We start from the raw sequence: 21,009 nt of genomic DNA, 5'->3' as shown, positions 1-21,009 counted from the left end.
TCGTGCTAGATGTAGAAGTCTAGCAGCAAGAAGATGGAAGGCCCAGAACCAGGCTTTGCAGCTGCAGCCAGGAATTAAAGGTTCTTCCTGCCCCACCTGAAATAAAACAGGCAGAACAGAACACAACTGCTGAGCCTGTGTGTAACTTCACCCAGGATCTGGGCCCTCAGGTCTGTCAGAGTAGCTAGATCTAAGAGCTCTCAGTTTAGAAGGCCATATTCAAACACACTGAAGCAGCACATGAAGAGGTAACTACTGCACACGTGTGCATTTCATACAAGATTTGATTTTTCTTAACTTGGTAGGAAGAACAATGGATAAAGAATAACAAACAAATTAATGTATAAGATATAGATACAGACCTTGAAAGGAGCTCCATATACTGACTCTCCTCCTGATCCAGTACCAGTGGGGTCACCCCCTTGCACAATAAAGCCAGGCACTACTCTGTGAAATATTGTGTTATTGTAATACTCTAAAAAAAAAAAAGAAAAAAAAGAAAAGATATTAAATTCATGTAAGTGGCCTCAAGCCCAAACTTTCATATAGATCATGCAGTGATGTCCAGAGACTGAAGTTCCAGAAAGCAAATACTGTAACTAGATTTTGCTGCTGGCTTTTATTTAGTTTCCTTCTATCCTTCACAGTCTTATGAAATGACACCCTGTGGTGTCACATGTTTCTTTAGCAAAAAATCCTGTCCACCACTGACAAGATGACCTTGATGAACTACAGCTTCTTTTCAGCTTCTAAGTTTTATTAAAGGAATGACACAACCAAAATAAATAATATAAATGAATATAAAAGGAGAAATGCTGCGCTTTATCCTGTATGAAATCTCACGTACAACATTAGCAATATCCATACACAGATGATTTGCACTTTCACTCACCAGCACAGAACACCTTTCATCACCTATACTGTGCCTAAACCAGTAATTTTTGCAGAGTGAAATATGTGGTACATTTTGCTCCCTAAGCTGTCTTCTTTTATCTATCTATCTGATAGAGCTTACAAGACCATAAGAAAACAAGAGGGATGAAAACATAACTTTACCTGAAACAAACCCCTGGCTGATATAACAACAATAACAATAATAACAATAACAATCTGCAGTATGCTGCAAGACAAAGCAGAGTATGCAAATGTTGCAGCATAACTAGACACAGTGATGTATGGTTATATGCTGGCATATTAACAATAAGCACTTAAATGTATTACACAAAGCACAAGATGCTACACAGTGGTTAAAAAAATCAGAAAGGAAATAAAGCCCATTGAGTATACATGAATCTTTATCACTGGCTAAAAAATTCCTTTACCATTGCACAAAGTCTCAACATTAGGTAAAAACACAAACCAGACTGGATCTGTGCTGGAGGCACAACGCACAGACTGCAATTTTTGTTTAACAGATGAAGGCTAAAAGAACTCTCAACAACTCTATAAATGTTTAAATGGGAGAAGAGCACAGTTAGGAAACATACAAAGGCATCATGTCTTTCACAGATTTTTTGTTAGTTTTCTCAGTAGGGAGCTTCACATTCTGGTACCCACTACTTCAGTGGAAAGTTTTACAGAGCTTCCATCAACAAAAAAAAAAATAGCAACTGAAACATTAGGAGCGCTCACGGGAAAAAAAAAAGGTAGTGTAAATTGTGATGCAGAAATGAGAATTTTGGAGAATGTCCAATATATTTCATACACACACTGAAGCTGTTATTCTTTGTAGACATTTGCTGACAGTAAGCATTCTCAAGACTCTGAAAGACAATGTTTCAATACTACATCATCTGCTTAATTTGAGAAAACCATCCAAAATTTTTTTTGTCCACCAGCTTCATTGGTACCTTGAAAAATATTGTCTGAGTTTAGAAATAAATAATTTCTAAACAGAAATAAACTTATGACATACTAAGCCAAAACATAATTATGACCTCTATTTTACACAGGGGCACAAAGACTGCATATGAATTCATTTCATATGCAACAACTCCCATCCCATTCAGTCATTACCTTCCATACACAGCTGGATGAAATTTCTGCATGCTTTTGGTGCTTCTTTTGACCACAATTCTATATCTATTTCTCCTGCTGTGGTTCTCAGCAAAACCTATAAACATAGAGATAAATGCAGCCTCAGTTTTATTGCAACTTGGTCACTGATCAAAGAATTAACTGCCTAAAAAAAATTGAATTATATTTGTAAGAGTGGTATACATTTAAGTGTGTTGGGTAGCTACTGTTAGTTCTAACTTGAGACACAGCTCTGAATCAATCTGTATAATAAAGAAGTATAATATAGCAGATATAACAATATAACATAAAGTGGCTGATACGTTATAGAAACTTAGATACCCTTTATCATTTCCATAACAAAACATCGTGGGGGAAAAGAAAGCCATAAATATCCAAAGGTATCGCTCTTAGAAAGAACATCATTACATTCAGTGAGAGACCATATCAAAATCAAGGACGTAAAATATAATCAGGAATGGAGAAGATTTAATTAAACGCTCCGAGGGCTGCTGTGTTTGTCTCCAGACATCACGCCTCGTGCTTTGACTCTGGCAGCGCCACAGTGACTTTAACCAAACCAGTTCACCACAGTCACAACGACCTCCCCACCCCAATCATCGCTACCACCATCACCATCACCACCCAAGCTCGTGTTCCTCTCGCCTGTCCCCCATAACCCTATAACATATAACTTCGCCAGGATTTCACCCTGGCAGCCTCACCTTCCCGTTGGTGGGCGGCTCCTGGATGTAGATATTGCTCATGGCGGGGAAAGGACCGGCTTGTCCGGCGAACCCTCCCCAGCTGCCGACGCTGGACCGCGCTTCGCCTCCAACACTTCCTACTGCCCCCAGCCGCCCGCCATCTTGGGCGCCTGTACGCACTCCAAGCAAGGGGGGAGGAAGTTGCACAAGCCGAGAGAAAGGATGAAGGCATGAGTCCTCGGCCGGAGTCTCTCCGAGATTTACCGAGAAAGAACGTGTCTCGGGAAAGGTTCGCAGGCTTCTCCACACATCTGCGATCTCTCACCGTGGGTCCCTCCCTAGGGGCGGTGAGGTCCCCTACCTTCCCTGGGAGTGGTACGGTCCGAGAGTGCGCCAGGCAAAGCCTTCCGGCCGGGAGAGGCGGCGCTGTGCGTGCGGGCCGGCCCGGAGAGCGCGGCGGGATGGCGCTGCCGGGTGAGGGCTCCGGCCTGGGGCCGCGGCGGGGCGGCGGCAGCGCCGGGCGGCTCCGGCCCGGGGGACGGGGCCGGGAACGGGAACGAGCGGCGGGGCCGGCGCGGGGCCGGGAACGAGCGGCGGGGCGGCGTGGGGACAATCGGGGCGATTGCGCGGGAAGGGCGGGCGGCGCTGGGAAGCGTGCGGGGGGCGGCGGGCGCTGCTCCGGATGGAGATGGAAATTATGGAGATGGAGATGATGGAGATGGAAATGATGGAGATGGAGCCGTGGCCGTGCCCCCGCTGGGCAAGGGTAGCGCTGCGGGCCCTGTTCCCCAGCCTCTGGGTGACCCAGCGCTGCCTCCTTCTCCGAGGTCAGAGCTGAAGAACGGTGGCTGTCAGACTTGGCTTTTCTCCTCCACTGTCGGTCTGGATTAACGCTTGTGGCCCAGTTCCAGTAGGTTGTTCTTGTGAGGCAGGGCTGGCAGAAACTCCTGCGCGGTTTGCCGAGCACCCATCGCCATTGCTTGGTTGTGTTTTCTTGTCCTGAAAAACGGGGAGTGTTTGGTTCGAGAACAGCTGAAAGGCCCGATCAGCTTTGGTGAGCTGCTTCTCTGATAAACAGAAGGCCTTCATCAGCTTCTTCCCATCCTAGAAGGAGTTTTTGGGGAAGAAATGTTTGTATTCAAAGGTTTCCAAAGCTTTTCTTTTCAATGTTTATGTTCCACTGAATTAATGAAGTCCTTAGTTCTGTGCCACTTGTTAATTGTCTTGAGAATTAAGATATGGGAAGAAGGAGTGAGAAAGGAAACTTCCTGAAATTAATTTGCTTTTATCATCTAAAATTTCATCTAGTCTAACCTTCTGCCTCTACTGTTATTATTTAAAGCCAAAAACAATAATAAAATTTCAGTCCTAGGAATTTGGTGGGAATATTTGATGACAGTATTTCCATTCTTGTCATCTGCTGTGTGTCTCTTCTGGAGATCCTGACTTACACTGGCGATTTCTGTGGTGTGCACATGACTGTACTGACCTTCCTTGGCTGGAATACCAAATCTTTCCTTACCTGTGGCTCAGCTATGCAGTGGGGCTGAGGTATCTCTGTATTTCAGAATGTTGAGGCAAAGTAGGTAGCATGGGTGATCTTGTTTTGTAGTCCCAAGGAGTAGTGAACAAGCAAATGCTGGTTTGAGTGTTTTTGTGATGTGACATGGCAAGATACAGGTGTGCTTTTGGTTTTTAATTTTGTGACTCTTTCTTCTGTGTTCCCTACCTCCTTATCTCTCATGCGTGTCCTTCTAAAGATGGTCACAAAACAGTTATCTGAACACTGCTGACATTGAAGGGGATAGGAAATATTAAGGGTTTGGGATCTGCAGAAAATCACCTGTTATAATGGAATGTGTGGATCTTTGTGGCTTGGCTTTCCAATACTCTTTGAGGCACACACCTGAGTTGTCCAAGTTTCCAAGGTAGTTTTTTCAACTTGGGGTTTGAAGGTTTCTGTTATTTTGGGTAGAATTTTCTAAAGATGATGCTTGTTTCAGTAAATCATAGTTTAAATTAATGGGGCAAATGTACTCCATTTCTGATAATATATTACTGCTTAAGTTGCTGGAGGTTTTCTGCTCTATTCAGCTGGAAGATAGATAGAATGGCATCCTTTGATTTTGGGAATTCAGTTGTCACTTTCATTACAAATGGCTTAAATGATTAAAACTAAGATTGATCTGTTGGGGGTGGGGCAAATCCCTGGTGCTTTTCCTGAATTATGTTCTGCTGTGTCGGTTTAACTTAACTGTTGTCTTACATGGGAGAATCTCACACTTTCAATACCTAAAATTTGCATTACTCAGATCTTCCTGCTTAGAATCCAAACTTTTCTGTTACTGTCTTCACTTTCTTACACATTTGCTTTCTTGCATTCTTTGTATTTGGTGTTATGTTGTCTGGATTCAGAATAATTTAACAATTTGTCGACTTTTTTATTTCCTTCTTTCTTTTCAGGAGTGATTTTTTAATTTGGTTTGGTCTTTTTAATTGCCTTGTAAAGTCAGTTCTTGTAATTAAAATATAAATCACTTTAGAGTTTACACTGAATGCCTGTCAGCATCCTTGCACTGCTAGTGAGCTACAGATCACTGGAGTGTTAGATGTCTGCTACTGAGTTCATACTGTAACTAAACAAGTGGAAAGGTCACAATCAAATTAGGATTTGGCAGTAAATTGTGCAAGACTAAATGATCTCTAGCAGTTTAAACTAGTCAAATTTGTTCTGATAGATTACTGCACAGAAAAGTAGTCATAGAAATGCAGATTTTAGAGAGATTTTAGTGTAGTAAACACTCATGAGGGGCAATGACTTTTGTCTGTGTATTGACATTATCAAGCCACATTTGAAAGAAACTTGAAGGTTCTTTTCAACAATACCTGATGAGTGAAATTTTCTCTTTCAGGTGGAAATAAGGATAATATCAGAGCTGGATGCAAGAAGTGTGGCTACCGTAAGTCTGTAATAAGCAATATGAAGCTGCAGTGTTTTCTTCAGTTTATGATGTTGGTTGGAACTGCCTTTTGAGGAGAGGAGGGGAAAAAAGGAAAGAAACATTCTCCCTTCTTTCCCAGACATTTGTCAGTTTAAATAACCATATTTTTTTTCTTTAATTTAGTTCATGTTCATTCTCAGGTTTCTCACACTTATCAATGCTCTTTGAGTTTCCCAGAAAAACAAAATTATGCTATTACATTCATACATACTACATTTCAATGCAATTACTTGAGAAAATTTGAATTGAAACCACCACCTTTGATTTATACTGGGATGAGCACTAGTGCATGTTCTGAATCTTACTGCAAAGAGGCAGGCATTTCAGTCCAATCTGATTCACCAGACAAATAGCCTAAATTCTGTATAATTTTTAATGCTAAGAAAATATTATTCTGTGTGCATATAAATGTTCCTAAAATATCTGTCTTCAAGGTGTAAGTAGTTTGACATCATTCTTATTAAGAACATGAGCTTATTTCAGTTACTACTTGAATTGCTGTGTCTCTCAAACCATATCTTCATTTTTTTAAAATTTCACTGTATTATTTCAAAGAGTGTGTTCAGGACAAGGTGTCTAACTGGTCATGATTATCAAGATGTAACTTAGAAAACTAAGTAGTAGTAGGCAGTAGTTTAGTCAGTATTAAGTGCTAGTTGTTAAAGATTATGTCTCATAAGCAAATAGGATGCTACAATTTCACTACAGGGAGTTAAGCAATGCAACACTTTCTGTAGTTTTTGAAATATTTCACACAATGTTTTTAGGTAATTTGTTAAGAAAGTATCTAAGACCATTAAAAAAGAGAAATTTAAGTTGAAACAAATCTTCAAATTAGCAGAATAGGAGAGAAGCCATCAAACAGTATTAAATGGAAGAGCATTACACAACCTATCAAAGTTCTTGGAGACTTTTTCAAAGTAAGCTTTCTCCTGCCCCTTCCACAGATCACAGCCTACCTTTTTTCCTTTCACTTCTCAAAACTGAGTAGTACAAAAATCAGTGTTCTTCAGTTTTTGATGTTTTTTGGTGAAATGTAAATTTTCTTTCTGTATATTTATTTTGTTCAGCTGGTCACCTGACATTTGAATGTCGAAACTTCCTCCGAGTAGATCCACAGAGAGATATTGTTTTAGATGTCAGCAGCACTAGCAGTGAAGACAGCGAGGAAGAGGAGCTGCAGAGATTACAAGCCATGCGTGAAAAAAAGAGTAAGGTGGTTTTTGTGGGTTTTGGATAATAGTCTTCTGATGTGCAGGGACTCTCATTTTATGCTTTTTGGTAACTACTTTTAGTTCTTTTAGCCTGTGATTTAAAAATAGGTCTTTTACTTTATGTGTTCAGACTTCAGAGATTTGGCACACCTACACTCTTTTAGTATTATGATTAATTCCTTCTATAGGAAGTTATTAATGTGCCTGTTTGGAACATCTCAAAAGGGGCTCCTGAATACAAGAGATTAATTGACCTTTTACTAAGAAGCTGCTTAGAAGAAAGTGACATGGATGTTCTGAGCTAATCTTTTGATTACATCATGTAGTTTAAACATCTTCTAACTAATGAGAAATATGACACCTGAATTTCTCTCCAGTTTCTAAGTAGGATTTCGACTGAAACAGCTAGTAAATTGGAATTCAGTCATTCATATTTGGAGAAGTACTGTTCTATATTTGGCAGGTCTGAGTATCAACTCATTGTCAGAGGGAGAATAGATGAGTTGTTTGTCAGATGTTTGAGTTATATTGAATTTGGAGTCCAAAGAGGTGTTCACCTTATTGAGAAGGGGAGTTTGTTCCACCACAGTGTGTTTGAGATGCATGAACATTCTTCTCCTCTGCCCTTCTGTTTTTCATAATGTTTTGTTTTGTTGCTCCCATATACTCTGACACTTAGTTCCTATGGAAGATGCTATTTACAAAGGAAAAGGGATAGATAGAAGCCTCCAGGTAGCTGTACAGTTCAAAAGAAATGGATGGGCTGTTTATCAAGAGTGCTGAATTGGTACTGCAATGGTACATTCTTGGAAAAAGTCTCTTTGGAAAAAATACTTACCACTTATTACGTATTTTTGAATGTAAAGGTTGGTTTTTTTCAGTCCTAAGATGACTGAAGATGGATATCTGCAGGAAAAACAGCTGTTTACTTGATCTTCTAATACTCCTGTTTATTATATGTTCTTTCACAAATTGTGGCTGTTATGTATATTGTAAGGAGATGTGTATCTGTCAGTTTTCCAGGCAGAATTTTGCCACTCTCTCATCTTCTCAAGATTTTGCACTATTTTCTTAAAAAAATACTGTTTGTTCACCCATTCTTATTCATCTTTTTTCATTGTTCCAAAGTTACTTTGCTCTTTTATGTCATACTAAGTTTCAAGTTCCACTCCATAACATGCAGACCAATAATTTGTATTTGTGGTAGCATTCAGACTTTATGGAAAGGATCATAAGAATAAGATGAAATACTCAAAATTGGCTCTCTTTTTAAAGGATAAATTATAAAGCCAGTATTTTCCTGGTAGCTGAATGTGTATTTATGTGGTGGATTTGCATTTTGTGGAGTTCTAAAGTACTTTTTGAACTGGCATAGGGAAATCTAACATCAGAAATTTCATCTGTGTCATAAAAACTTTGTTTTAAAATGAAATGTGAAGTTACTGTACCACACTGTAGAGCAGTGTGGTACACAACCAGACACAACCAGATGAGGGGTGACTCTCCTGGCAGTACATTGACAATTAACTCAAATGTGTTCCACTTATGGCATTGCTGTTTGTGAAGCATGAAATAGGGATGTGTGAAAGTACCTCAGGGAAGCCTAACAGAGTATTATTTTTTTATTTGTTCTAGTTTTCAAATTTGGACAATAATATGTTAAATATTAAAACTGTTAAAATACAGAGGAACAGATATGAAAACCTGAATCTGATGTAAACGTATTGTAAAAGGTCTTTTTGCTACGTTTTACAGGCCTTCCTTTGTTCTTAGTGCTTAGATCACTGTCAATATAATGTAAGCTGTGTACAAAAGTCCTGCTGGTACTGCATTACACTTCTGAAATTGCTATACTAACCAGAATTTGGGGGAAGGAAAAGAAAGCCTTTTTACAAGAATTTTGTAGTAACTTGACATTGCTATTAAAGCTACTTTTTTAAATGCTGATCCTAATTCAGACAAGTGTTTTGTAAACTTTAACTTTCTACCCATAGATTTAAATGAAGAGGAAGAAAAAAAGAAACAAAAAAGAAAAAGCAAAGAGAAAACAAAAAGACAGAGGAAAAGGTAACCTTCACACACCTCTTTCCATTTCAAAACACAGCTTTAGAAATATTTTTGATATACTTGTGTTTCCTCAGGAAATACTGCTTCTATTGATGCAACTTTATTTGCAAGTACATCTTTTGTTTGAAAATTTTTCTGTTTTCAAGTGAGAACTGATTAATGGTAAGGTAATGGTAAAAGAATGGTAGGGTAAAGGTTCTTAGATTTGTGGTGGAGTCAGAGGCGTTCTGCCACAGAGTTGGGATCAGAAGAGTTCTAGCAAGCTGCAGGCCTGCAGAGCAGAGAAAGCAGAACTCCCCCTGACTGTCCAGGTCTAGGCAAGCTGTGATAGGGAAAGAACAAGTCAGGAGCATTGTGGGGTTGGTCCCCAGCCTAGCCAGGATGGAGAAGGCTCTCTGAAGTGCAGAGAATGTGGGGTTCTGTTGTTGTTTAAATTTATGGGGGGTCCCCGGGGAGTGCCCCCCGGAGACCCCCGGGGTCTTTATGGGTTCGTGGTGTTCCCGCGCTGGCAGGCAAAGAGACTCAGACGCCGGTGGGATGCTGATGAGGTGAGGGTTTATTCACTGAGGGAGAGGGGAAGGGAAGGGAGGAGAGGGAAAGGGAGCATCAGGAGGCCTCCAGGGGTAGAGGGGCAAGAGGGGCAGAGCCTTCTGCCTTAGCATTCTTATCACAGAGGTTCAAAGGGGCGCGGTAACATTCTCCAGCCAATGAGGTTACAGATACAGGATACTGCAGGGAGGGTACAGACTTGGGATAAACCATACATTTTCCCAGGGGTGAGCTAGAGCAAACCATTTCCATAAAATGCAATCCCACAGGGTTCTTTGTGTGCACACATGGATGTGTAAGCACACCTGCAGGCACACACGTGTGCTCTGAGTAACTCACAGTTATCAAAAGGGAAACCTCTGTGATATTGAACAGGTGTTGAGTTTTAGTGTACCTGTTAACATAGAAGCCTAAAAACAGTGTTACTGCAGTTTCAGAGGAAAATGTCATAATACCCCTAACATATTGTGAATCTGAGTTCTGGCCTGTGGACTGACTTGGTTTTGGGTTTGTTTTGGGTTTTTTTTTTAAGTGAGACTAATGTTTCATCATTAGGACAGTTGATAAGACAACACGCCAGGAAGGTATAAACTGTACAATGTATTTGGAAACCACAAGATGTCCCTCAGAAGTAAAGAAACAGGATTTAATATCTGTTGTATTTGAATTTTTCCTTATTTACATTGTGTAGCTTCCACTTTTGAAGACAGCACTTACACTTATGAAGAAGTAGAACACAAAAGAGTCAATCTGGTTGTTTGTTTTCTTTACATTCAAGTAATAGTTAATCAAGTAAACATTAGCATAAAACTGCTCTCTTTAGTATTCATGAGTATTTAATGACTTTTATTGTCCTCATAGTTCTTTTATGTATGTAATCACTCATCACTGCTGGTTAGACACCAATAGTATGAGCTGCAAGAACATAAAAAAATTTCACAACTCTTTCTCTGGATTTTTGCATCAGGGACATATATCTGAAGGCATTAATTAGCATTGTTATTGATCATGTGGCATTTTAAAAGCAGAAGCTCTATCTCGTTGTCATGCTTTATCTTATGATGGCCTGTACTCTTGGTCTTTCTTCTCTTGAAGACTGAAAACCCATACAACTTACCTATTCCATTATTTTTAAATCTGTATTATAAACATCCTGCTTTTCTGACATGAAAGTCTTCTTAAGAAAGTAATTATTTAAGTTAAACATGCACACTCAGGTATCATAAGCTTTCCAGTGGACGTCACTGAACTTGAACATTCATCAAACTGACCTTGTGACATTATAAAATACTGACACCTTAAATTATTACTGTGTCATTTTCCTTCAACTACATATTGATTTGCATTTTTTTTACTAGATCTTCATCAAGTTCAGCAGAAGAGGATGAGCCAAAGTCAAAAAAACAAAAATCGCACAAAAAAGAAAAGGAAAAGGGGAAAAAGCATACATCTAAGAAAGGAAAGCATCATAAAAAGGAGAAAAAGAAGAGACGAAAGGAAAAAAGTTCATCTTCTAACAGTTCGGACAGTTCAAGTAGTGACTGACATGCGGGTCTATTTTTGTATTTGCTTCTGCAGAGAAGATGATTTTCCTTTCATAGCAAGTTTATTTATGCTTTGCAATGCTGTTTTAAAATGGAATTTTTTTTTTTTTTGAGAAATCTATTTGCATACATCAGTGCTTCAAATTACTAGATGGACCATCTATGAAAAATATCTTGCTTTTCCATTTCAGGTTTATTAGTACTAAACCATGCAACTAGTTCTTCACTCTTAGTTTTGGTTCAGTCGTGATTGTGTTTGTAATTCTTTACAATAGGATGTGATATATTTCAGTTTGCAAGCCTTTGTGTAGAAAGATATGGACTTAATTATGCTTAATGTCAGAATGGCTACATCACATTTGGAAATTCAAGTGAGATTTTCTATTGCCCTTTAAATAAATGTATGTTTTACACATTTGCTGCTTACATACGTTAATCAGTAAGTGCAAATACAAATCAGTGTTCAGGTCCTGAGAGGGGAAGAATGAGCAATGAGAAGCTAAAAAAGATTGATCCTTCAAAATCATCTTCTAAAATTGATCTAGTCATAGGCTGTGAAACATAATCACACATTCTTTTGGCAGGATCACTATAAGCAATCTGAAAATAAACAGAAGCAAACAAAAGCTATCAGTTTTTAAAGTCCTTTTCCCCTGGGTTTTGTTCTTTTAGGGTTATAGCCATTTCATCTTTGACATAGATGTAAAGGTTTGGATATCTAGGATTAAACTTTAGCTATTTCTTCATTTCTGTCAATTGTTACCAATTTCAGTTTGCATGAATCACATTTTCATGGGCTAACCCTGGCATAACTGCTGCTGCTAACTGTAGAGCCCCAAATAGGGATTGTATCCCTGCCACTCTGCAGGCTCCAGAGCCCTTGCAATCCAGAGGTGATGCCAGTACAGACAAGTGCCATTCCCTGTCAGCTTATCTCAGTTACAGAATGAAATGCCTATTTGCAGAAAGAACGACAAGAATAAAGCATGTGAGGAGTATGTGGGGTGGGCATGCCAAATGCATGGAGTAATGAAGAGCCAGCAACCTCCCTGTGCCTTACAGTGAACTCTGAAATGCAAATCAGTCTCTGTCAATTGGCACCAGGAAACAGAAACAGATACTGGGGTGTTTCCTTCAGGCATCTTTCCCAGGTAGTGGAAGAAAAATGTGCACATTGGCAGTCGAGCTGTAAAATGCACCAAAGCCTGGAATCACCAAATTGAAACTGGATGAAGCTCTTGTTTCATAAAGAGCCAGAGGAAATTCACATCCACAGAACAAAAATTACAGCTTCACAATCTGTGTGCAGTTTGTGAGACACCAAGGAAAACCCTTCAGTCTCTTTTCACAGTTCAGAGCATATACATTTTTTCAATGTACCTAGAGTAAAAGGAAGCTACTTTCAACACAAATAATTTTGTATAACAGGTATTACCCTAATTTGAATACTTACCAGATTAGGATTGTTTAATAGCAATTCAATATTTTTCTCCTTTGATTCTGCCAAATACTTAGATTCTGCCAGATACTTTAGTGCTTAGTAGTTTTCATGGTCTTTAGAGGCATTTTAATAATATACTTGCCTAATATAGTTAGTTAAACTTCTGAAGTCTTTAACCTGCTACTAGCACCATTTTGCAGTGTGAGGAGAGTGGCATCTACCTTGCTGATGGCAATTTAATATTAGTTTCCTGTGTTGATGCCATTTGGGTTTTGCCTTTTTTTCTTTCATATGTTCTCTGTATTCACACATATTTGTAACTCTGTCACCTATTACATTAGTAGTTCATTTTCCCAGTACTTTCCCATGGCTTTTCCCTAAGCAGAAAGATGAAACAAATTCCAGAGCTCCAAGCCCCAGGGGGTGCAAGGCTCTGTGCTGTCTTGGTTCTTCCTGGGAACCAATGCCAAGAACAACTCTTCAAGATACATTTTCATGGACAAAGTAAAACTAGTGCTGAAAGGGGGAGCTCCAGAGAAGGTGCTTAACCTGGGAGGGAATTGCATTACCACTTGTCCCCCTAATTGGTGCTTTTTATCAATTATGCTAATTTCCTGGAACCTATAAAAATTTACTCACCCCTGGAGGGTGGGCTTTTGTGGACATCTTTCCATAACTGCTCCTGAAGGCCTTCAAATAAAGATCCCCTTTTATATTACCTCCTCACTAAAATTATCTTGAGTTACATTTCCAGGTCGGCCAAAAAGGCAAGTGTTACCACTACAAAGTCTGCTACCACTGAAATTTGTATGAATATTACTTTAAAGATTTTGTCTTTTGGTAGTGTCAACTTGTGTTGTTTACAGGACTCTTTCCTGAATATTTCCTGCACTTCAGTCAGATACCTCCTCTGTTGCATTCTGAGCTCTTTTCAATGGTATGTGTTCATTCTTGTGCACTCGGCAAGGGAGCATAAATGATAGACAGACAAAACTCTTAGCCACAGGTATCCAAGAGGTAGAAAAGAAAAATAACATTCTTTGTGATGCAGTATTACTATGCAGCTCTACAACTAGAAGTTTTGGTTTCTTTTTCCTTTCAAAAATAAGTCCTAGTGAAGAATGATAGCTCAGAATTTCAACAATTTCAAATTATGGGTAGAAAAAATTGCAGCGTGTAGCTGTGAACTTGGAATAGACTGAGTAACATTTACAGGCTTTAAGGACATGAAAGCTGCTGAGATAATGCAGATTGAACCTTACTGAGTGTTTATTCAGTGCTTTTGCAGTTGACAACAGGAAAGAATGTCATAGCTGCTGGTCCCTCTGAAAAGTATCATGAGTAATGAATCTGACATGGTGCTTGTTATCTGTTTTCATGTAACAATCAATTCTAGGAACTCTTGGGATGTATTTTTAGAAGATCATTTGCAATTCCTCACATCATCTCTCCCCAGTCAAAAAAGGACACAATCTCTGTGTATGCAAAACAGACATCCTTTTTCACCTGACTGGTGATTCAGTTGTGCTCCGAAGCCTCCACAGGACAGCCAGGGGTGAAGCTGTTAAAAGGTATTTCTGACATTGCCATGTCTTGGGCAGCCAACCTATTCTTACCTTGTGAAAATTACCACACATCACACACCCTCTCGGGTAAACACACACTTGGTGCCTTTTACAGTGCCTCTGCCCCAAGGCAGCAGTACCTGAGAAAGACATTAATAGAAACTCTAAGATGTAAATCACTATAAATAATAATCAGAGTGAATAGAGAAAAATATGTAAATAATGCTTCTGTAGTAACAGAATATTTCACCAGAACACTGTTCACAAGAAATTCTACTTATGAAGATGAATTTAGGTGGTAAAATGGTGGTGGTAGCAAGAAACAAAAGAGGTACATGACTAAAGAAACCAAAGAGATTAAGGAAAAAGAAAAAGGAAAAATTGTTTGAGAAAGAAGACCAGAAGAACAGATTGAAAAGCAACATTATAGTTTAAATAATAGCAATAAAGGAGAAAAGTCTGAAAAAGACTGTTTAGTAGAATCTGTTTAAACTTCAGCAAGATGTACTCAGTCATTTACAGTTTTATGAGTAAGCTGAATATTTGTCCTATTGAGAAAGTGCACTCTTATTGAGAAAGTGATTAATCCTTATTTATCTGTACTGTATATTTTCCTGAGGCCTTAACCTAGTACAATAGTCCATGAAATATCCTGGCAGAATTTTGACCATCAGAGAATTTTAATGAAGAATAAAATTGACCTATAAGAAACACATTGTGTATCTTACTAATTGTCCAGGAGTAGATTTAGGCTGAAAATTGGCAGAAACTGTTTTCATCAGAGATCTGCTGTCCCAGCAGTGCTAGAGATAACTTCTGAAGAGGGGACTGAGTACATATAGTGGCTCAAATGAAGGTATGTTTGCATTAGACAGTAACAGACTATACAAACAGAAACAGGTGCTCTCTTGGACACCAGAATTCCCATTACTACTGGTACTTACTACATTTTTAAAAAATGGAAGTGAGAGAAATACCACTCCAAGAAATTTTACAGATGACACAAAATAAGGTTAAGGCTCAAATTACTGGTGAGGTGGAGACTGGTGGTTCAGAGCCAAGTGAGTTCAGGCAGGGAAATATCTAAGACTGGCAACATGAGGCTAGATCTGGACAGCAGATTATGCATACGCTGGGAACAGCCCAAGCTGAAAAAACCCAAACACCACATAACAGGGTGCAATCACCAATGAAGGAGTAATTTACCTCCTGAAACATGGCTGGGGCTGTTTTCGTAAAACTGCTACAAAAAACCATAGAATCTCAGGGAAAATAGTTTTGGATTTGAGATTAATTATTCAGCTGTAGAACAGTTAAAAGTCATTGTTACAACTTATGCCACATCATGATCCCTATGCAATATGTCCTGCCCACCTGTATTTAGCCTATCTCTGTTCTTTTTGAAGCAGAAAAGGTTGGTTCTGCTGGTAAAGGTTAAGTTTTCCTGTATGTCAGTCAGTGCTTTCAAGGTCCTAGAACTTAAGCAGGACCACAAACATCCCAAAATAAAGCTAAAAGTCTCTTCATTGACTGGAGTAACTTATGACTGAGTATGAGCAGAACTAGATGTTTCTTCAGCTTCTCTTGCCTCTTGTCCACGAAGCTGCACAATAGGTAGGATACCTCTTACAGAGGTAAAAAGGAATTTCCCCATTACACAGACATATGACCAACAAGCATCTAATGCTCCAGTGTACATTTATTTCTCAGATGGGAGAGAAGATGATTATTGTATTTCTCCCATCCTCTGACACAGATTTTCTAAGTTGTATTGAATATACATGGAGCTATTATGTAAGATTATGCAGGTTTTGCATGGTAACTTCCAATTTTGGGTAAGCCAACATGCAACCTGTATGTGCTAAGGTGCTGTCTACTGCCGTATGCTTGTATTTTGATTCTGGTCTGAGAAATTTACTTTACAGTGTACCTAGATATTTGATTTCTTAGATTGGTGTTTTTTATTACATGAAATCGCTGTAAAAAATTGCTGCCAGTGAAGGTGGCTATAAAGAATCTGATTTTGAAAAGCTGGAGCTGCAGAGCTTTACCAAAGAGTTGGTAAAACCTGACATATTTGGTGGGAAGAATTTTTACTTGCTTCCTACCCTGCAAAAGAATTATGGTACCTCAACTCATAACACTCAACTAAAATGTTCAAACTCCAAGAAAGATTTAGAAAGCAAGTGCTGTTTTCCTGGGTATTCTCCCTGAATTGCTTCTTTCCCTCCATTTGGGAGTTTATTGTGAAGTAGGGTGTATTTCTAAGTACTTAGAAAGTAAATAATGGTTCTAAATAATCTCTAAATAGTAATCTGTGTATCATTTTGTTGAAGGAACTTTTAAACTTTGATCCTACATTGCCATATTCCATTAAACTAAAATGCAGTAATATCACTAACTTTTACCTTTCTTTCACTGACATCATGTTCTGGGGCTTAAAAAGAAGTTTTCTTGTTTCCTTTTGCATTAGTAAAATAATCCACTGCATTCCTAAGTAAACCAGTTTATCCCTTGACACATCTTCAATTCAGATACTTACCAGGACTTGGTTCATGTCACTATCTGCTAAGATAATTTCCATTCACCCTTGAGCACCAATATTCCTTAAGTGGCCATAAAGCCTGGGAATTACAGCATGTGTCCAATTAGGATTAGTAGAAAATATAATACAAACGGCTTTAGGTAAGATGCTAGATTGCTTAGAATTATAAAAAGGATTCAAAACGAGCAAAGACTGTGATTTCAGTAGTCTTTAGCTGAGGAGGAAGAAACACTGCTAGAATTTCCAGAATAGTAAAAAGTACAGGGATGCATATTACTGTGCACTTCAATATACTGCAATCTCAAAGGGCTTTGAAGACAACATGTCCAAGTCTATCACAGAATGTGCTAAAGTTAGGGAACTCATGGTGGTATGACTTATGTTGAGAGCTTAATAATATTAATTAAAATTTTTATACATTTGTCTTACTGTCTAACTGGGGTTAAAACACAGAGATATGAACTGTCATGTAACCTGGCATTGAAATTCCTTGTGATGGTACATGGGCAGGTAATGAATTAGAGAAGGTCACTGCTTTATCTGCCCATCTGATTCTCTGTGTGTACCAGTAGAACAGGACTTTTAAAGAAATCTTGTGTGAAATTTACTTTCCCCTTTCTTTCTCATGGCATCACTGTGCATTCAGTCTTGAATTCATACACTTTTTTTGGCATTAATATCTATCTTTTTCATTTACACTGAACAAAAACCTAATTGGTTAATTGTAAGTACTGATCAGCTTTGCAGACAGTATTTTAAATAGCCATTACACACCAGTTGTTGTTTTTCCAAAGTTTTAACAGTTGCAAAACCCAGTGTACCTGTGGGGATGGAGTCACAGAGTGAGTCTGCTGCTTTGAGACTTCTAATGAAAACATGTCAGTGCTGCTTTTTAGGGACAACAGCTCTGGTTAGTGAGCACAAGGTTTGTGAGAAATGTGCAGAAAACTTGTAAGAATTAACTCTGAAAAATCATTTTGCTGTGGACTTTGATTCCATTCTTCTTAAAAATGTTGTCTGCTCTCACAAGCACACAGTTCTGTGTGTGTAGATTTCCCATTTCACATGCTTAGGAGTATGTATACATAAGAAGAGTTCATGACCTGAAATCTTCAAACACACTGAAGTTACCTTTTCTTTGTGCTATTTAAAGAATTTAGTCATGCATATTTTCTTTAATCTGTCTTTGTAAACATACTTGTTGAAATGGAAATGTCACAAATTTGTGCAGTATTCTGACAATAAAACTAGAAAAAAATACATAGTCTGGCAATATAACTAGAAACAAGAAAACATTTAATTTAAATAAAAAAACTTTATTAACAATGTAAAACGTTTAATATCTTACAGTCTGAGATAATTCTGGCATGCCTTATAAGATCAATACTTACTGATATGCAGACACCATGCTTTGCATTCTACTGGCAACAAAATGGGTTGGTGCTGTGTTTTACATTGTTTATTTTAATACACACCTTCTTTTAATAAATTACTTAATTTTTCCAAAAGCTTGTAGATATACTATTGGCTTAAAAGGAAATCTGTTGCTTCTAGGTATTGTACAGTTTGTAGATATTACGATTTCTCTGTATTTACAAGTCCTAACTATTTTCATATATGGTTTTTGTATCATAAATTAAGATATTTTTCTATAAAGCTTTGAAGGTGAGATACAGTGGAAGACTAAATATAAATGACAGCACAAAAAGCAACTGGAGATTTTGTACAAGTTCTGGCACAATATTGTCTGAATGTCTTAGAACTTTATAATAGTTTTGCTCTTAAATAGTTTCCTATGCTTAAAGACTGTGAGAGAATGATCAAATGTTCTTCTTCTATGCTTAAAGACTGTTAGAGTATGATTTTAATATACTTTTAAGAGTACTGTACTATGCACAAACTTTAACCTGCAGCTCAAACAATTAAAAAAAACCCTCTAAAATTATCTATGAACCATAACTCATGTGTCTTCTTTGAGTGACTGAAAGTAAGCATGCAAAACATACTTCAAAAAGTTTTAAATATGCTAGATCTATTCCACAGCCATTTTTTGACCACCGTAATTTGAAAGTATTAAAACCCTTATTTGAAAAGGGGGATGGAGCAGAAGACAAAAATGAATAGCCTAGTGTAGAAAATATACTTTATAATCAAGATTAGCCACTTTCATCTTTTCAGTTGTCGAATAATAGTGCTTTAATGATTTCCTTGGTGCTTCTGTGCTTAATCTTCTAACTTGAGACAAGACAACACAATCCAAAGAATCTTCGCTTCCGTCTTCTTACCAGTGGATATGGAGTCAAGTTGAGGAGGCTGCTATCATCTGTGATGAAAAACCCCACATTTTAACACAAGCGTGTACACACATGCACAGAAAAGAGGTTATATAATTTATGTCCCCTAGCAGCACCTATATGATCACAGAATCACAGAACCATTTATCTTGCAAAAGGTATCTGCGTCCAGCCTATAACCATCACCACCACATTGACCAGACCACGGCACAAAGTGTCAGGTCCAGTCCTTTCTTGAACACCTCCACCACCTCCCTGGGCATTCATTCCAATGCTTGACAACCCTTTCTGTACTGTGGTAGATTCCACAGAGCGAACAATAACCTGGATTTTGCATTTGAGAGTCTTATAATGGATATAATTATGATTACCTGATCCTGGGGCATATCTCAGAGTTTTAGAACTCTGGGATGTTTCCTACCCTGCTGCACAGGGGACATTCTGGTCAGTGTAGACACCAGGCAACGAAGAAGAATGCTGTACTTTATCTCTGTTCTGAATACATTCTCTATGCATTATATTGTCTTTCCCTTCCTTATTTCCAGCACACTCTTTTCTTCTAGACTAAGCCTAGACTTTTTATCACTCTTCCAGTCTTTACAATGGTACGTCTGTATCACAAGTGATTCCCTTTTCCCTTCCAACATAGTTTTCAATCAAGCTATCCTGCCATGAAATCTTACTTGTATAATGAATACAATCATTCTATATTCATCTCTTAGCATATTATGATGAATGCTAGGCTGCTTAGTTACTTGGGATGAGATCTAGGACACATTCAGTGCATTTCATCAGCTGGTACTGTGCAAAGACTGAACCACATTTAAGGAACACCCATTATCATGAAGAAATAAAAAGGAAAAATTATTGTCTTTTTAATGCTGTTCTCATGAACAAAGAGAGTGCCTGTAGATGTGGGGTATTTAATATGCCAACAAAATGAAGGCCAATTGCTAAATACATGCACAGGATGGAGATCCTGTCCACTTGTGCATTTTATGGGGTGTCTGAGAGCTGTCTATGGGAAAAGCAGCCTGGTGGCAGACTCAAGGCAAGCAGCTTTTCTGCAGAGAGGTCACAGAAGCTACAAGCCTTGCAGGGGTGAAGCAAACCACATTACTCAGAAGGATCCCTGTCATAGTCTATGCAATTTGCACCTTCATTGCCTTTGAGAAGACACTGCAAGTAGCTCTGCTTCTGCCTTTGTACTATCATGAAAACTCTACTATTTCATCTATAGATACCATATCTATAAATTCCACAATTCCTCACGTGAAACTTGAGGCCAAAGATCACACACTAGATTCTGGCTTCACTGAATCAGCAGGGAAGAGATTCTACCTAGACTTTTCTTTTTGTAGTTTCCGTTAAAGAACCCTAGAATTTTTTGTATATAAAAGAAGGAAAACTCTTCAATTATGTTAATTTTTATTAACTAAAGAAAATTCAAAACCTACCTTGATTTTTCAGTGGTAAAGGCATAGTCTCCCTGAGTTTACTTAGAAGGTTTTTCATTTCTCTCATATCTCTGTGGATACAACAGTTAAAAAAATACAATGGAAGTTCTTGACTGCATGGAGGTTGAAGACTGCATGGGGTGTGGCTTATAGTATAGTTTTATATGCTAAAATAATGGAGCAAAAAATAGAAAAATCTATTGAGGAAGCATTTGGTTTACATACATGTATCAGAAGATAGGGGAGCACTTTCATAAGAGTCTGATACTAACCATACCTGGTTCAAATTTATGACCTATTCTAGCACTTGAATATTTCATATCAAAAGCCTTTGCAGGCACAATGTGATCTTAGCAGCAAAATACACAATATGTCTTAAAATTAATATTATCTAGTACTAATATCATCTTCATACCCCTTATAAGCATTTTGTAGATTGTGTCACAAATGTGTTTCACTGTTCAGAAGAAAATTATAATATGTGCAACTAACTCATGATACTTAACACTGCACATGAAATAAATTTTTTAGAAACAGGGCTATCACTCTCACCTGCCTTGGGAGGACTCTGGCATTAGATTTTCTGAAAGGCAGATGGTGGAAAAGAT

The 21,009-nt window shown here is 38.2% G+C and overlaps 3 protein-coding genes across 3 annotated transcripts in view; 1 reads left to right on the top strand and 2 right to left on the bottom strand.

The window, feature by feature from the left end:
* Positions 1 to 2,905, bottom strand: part of CWC27 (CWC27 spliceosome associated cyclophilin) — a 97,212-nt gene extending 94,307 nt beyond the window's left edge. Inside the window, exons 1-3 of the mRNA XM_063422026.1 lie at positions 2,742 to 2,905; positions 2,017 to 2,113; positions 363 to 475 (exon numbers count right to left, since the gene is read on the bottom strand). Of these exons, the coding sequence (XP_063278096.1) occupies positions 363 to 475; positions 2,017 to 2,113; positions 2,742 to 2,783 (252 nt within the window). The 5' untranslated portion in view covers positions 2,784 to 2,905. The remainder of the gene's footprint in view (positions 1 to 362; positions 476 to 2,016; positions 2,114 to 2,741) is intronic.
* SREK1IP1 (SREK1 interacting protein 1) lies at positions 2,887 to 11,514 on the top strand. The gene is made up of 5 exons (XM_063422028.1): positions 2,887 to 3,197; positions 5,636 to 5,683; positions 6,796 to 6,936; positions 8,934 to 9,006; positions 10,914 to 11,514. The coding sequence occupies exons 1-5, from the start codon at positions 2,954 to 2,956 to the stop codon at positions 11,098 to 11,100; spliced, it is 693 nt and encodes a 230-aa protein (XP_063278098.1). The 5' UTR covers positions 2,887 to 2,953; the 3' UTR covers positions 11,101 to 11,514.
* Positions 11,515 to 17,925: 6,411 nt separating this feature from the next.
* The window catches only part of RGS7BP (regulator of G protein signaling 7 binding protein), a 35,488-nt gene continuing 32,404 nt past the window's right edge, over positions 17,926 to 21,009 (bottom strand). The window contains exons 5-6 of the mRNA XM_063422027.1: positions 20,402 to 20,472; positions 17,926 to 18,973 (exon numbers count right to left, since the gene is read on the bottom strand). Coding sequence (XP_063278097.1) covers positions 18,882 to 18,973; positions 20,402 to 20,472 — 163 coding nt within the window. The 3' untranslated portion in view covers positions 17,926 to 18,881. The remainder of the gene's footprint in view (positions 18,974 to 20,401; positions 20,473 to 21,009) is intronic.

This window comes from Prinia subflava, chromosome Z (genome assembly GCF_021018805.1).
Source record: "Prinia subflava isolate CZ2003 ecotype Zambia chromosome Z, Cam_Psub_1.2, whole genome shotgun sequence".
NCBI lineage: Eukaryota > Metazoa > Chordata > Aves > Passeriformes > Cisticolidae > Prinia > Prinia subflava.
This window is presented reverse-complemented; position numbering and strand designations above follow the sequence as displayed.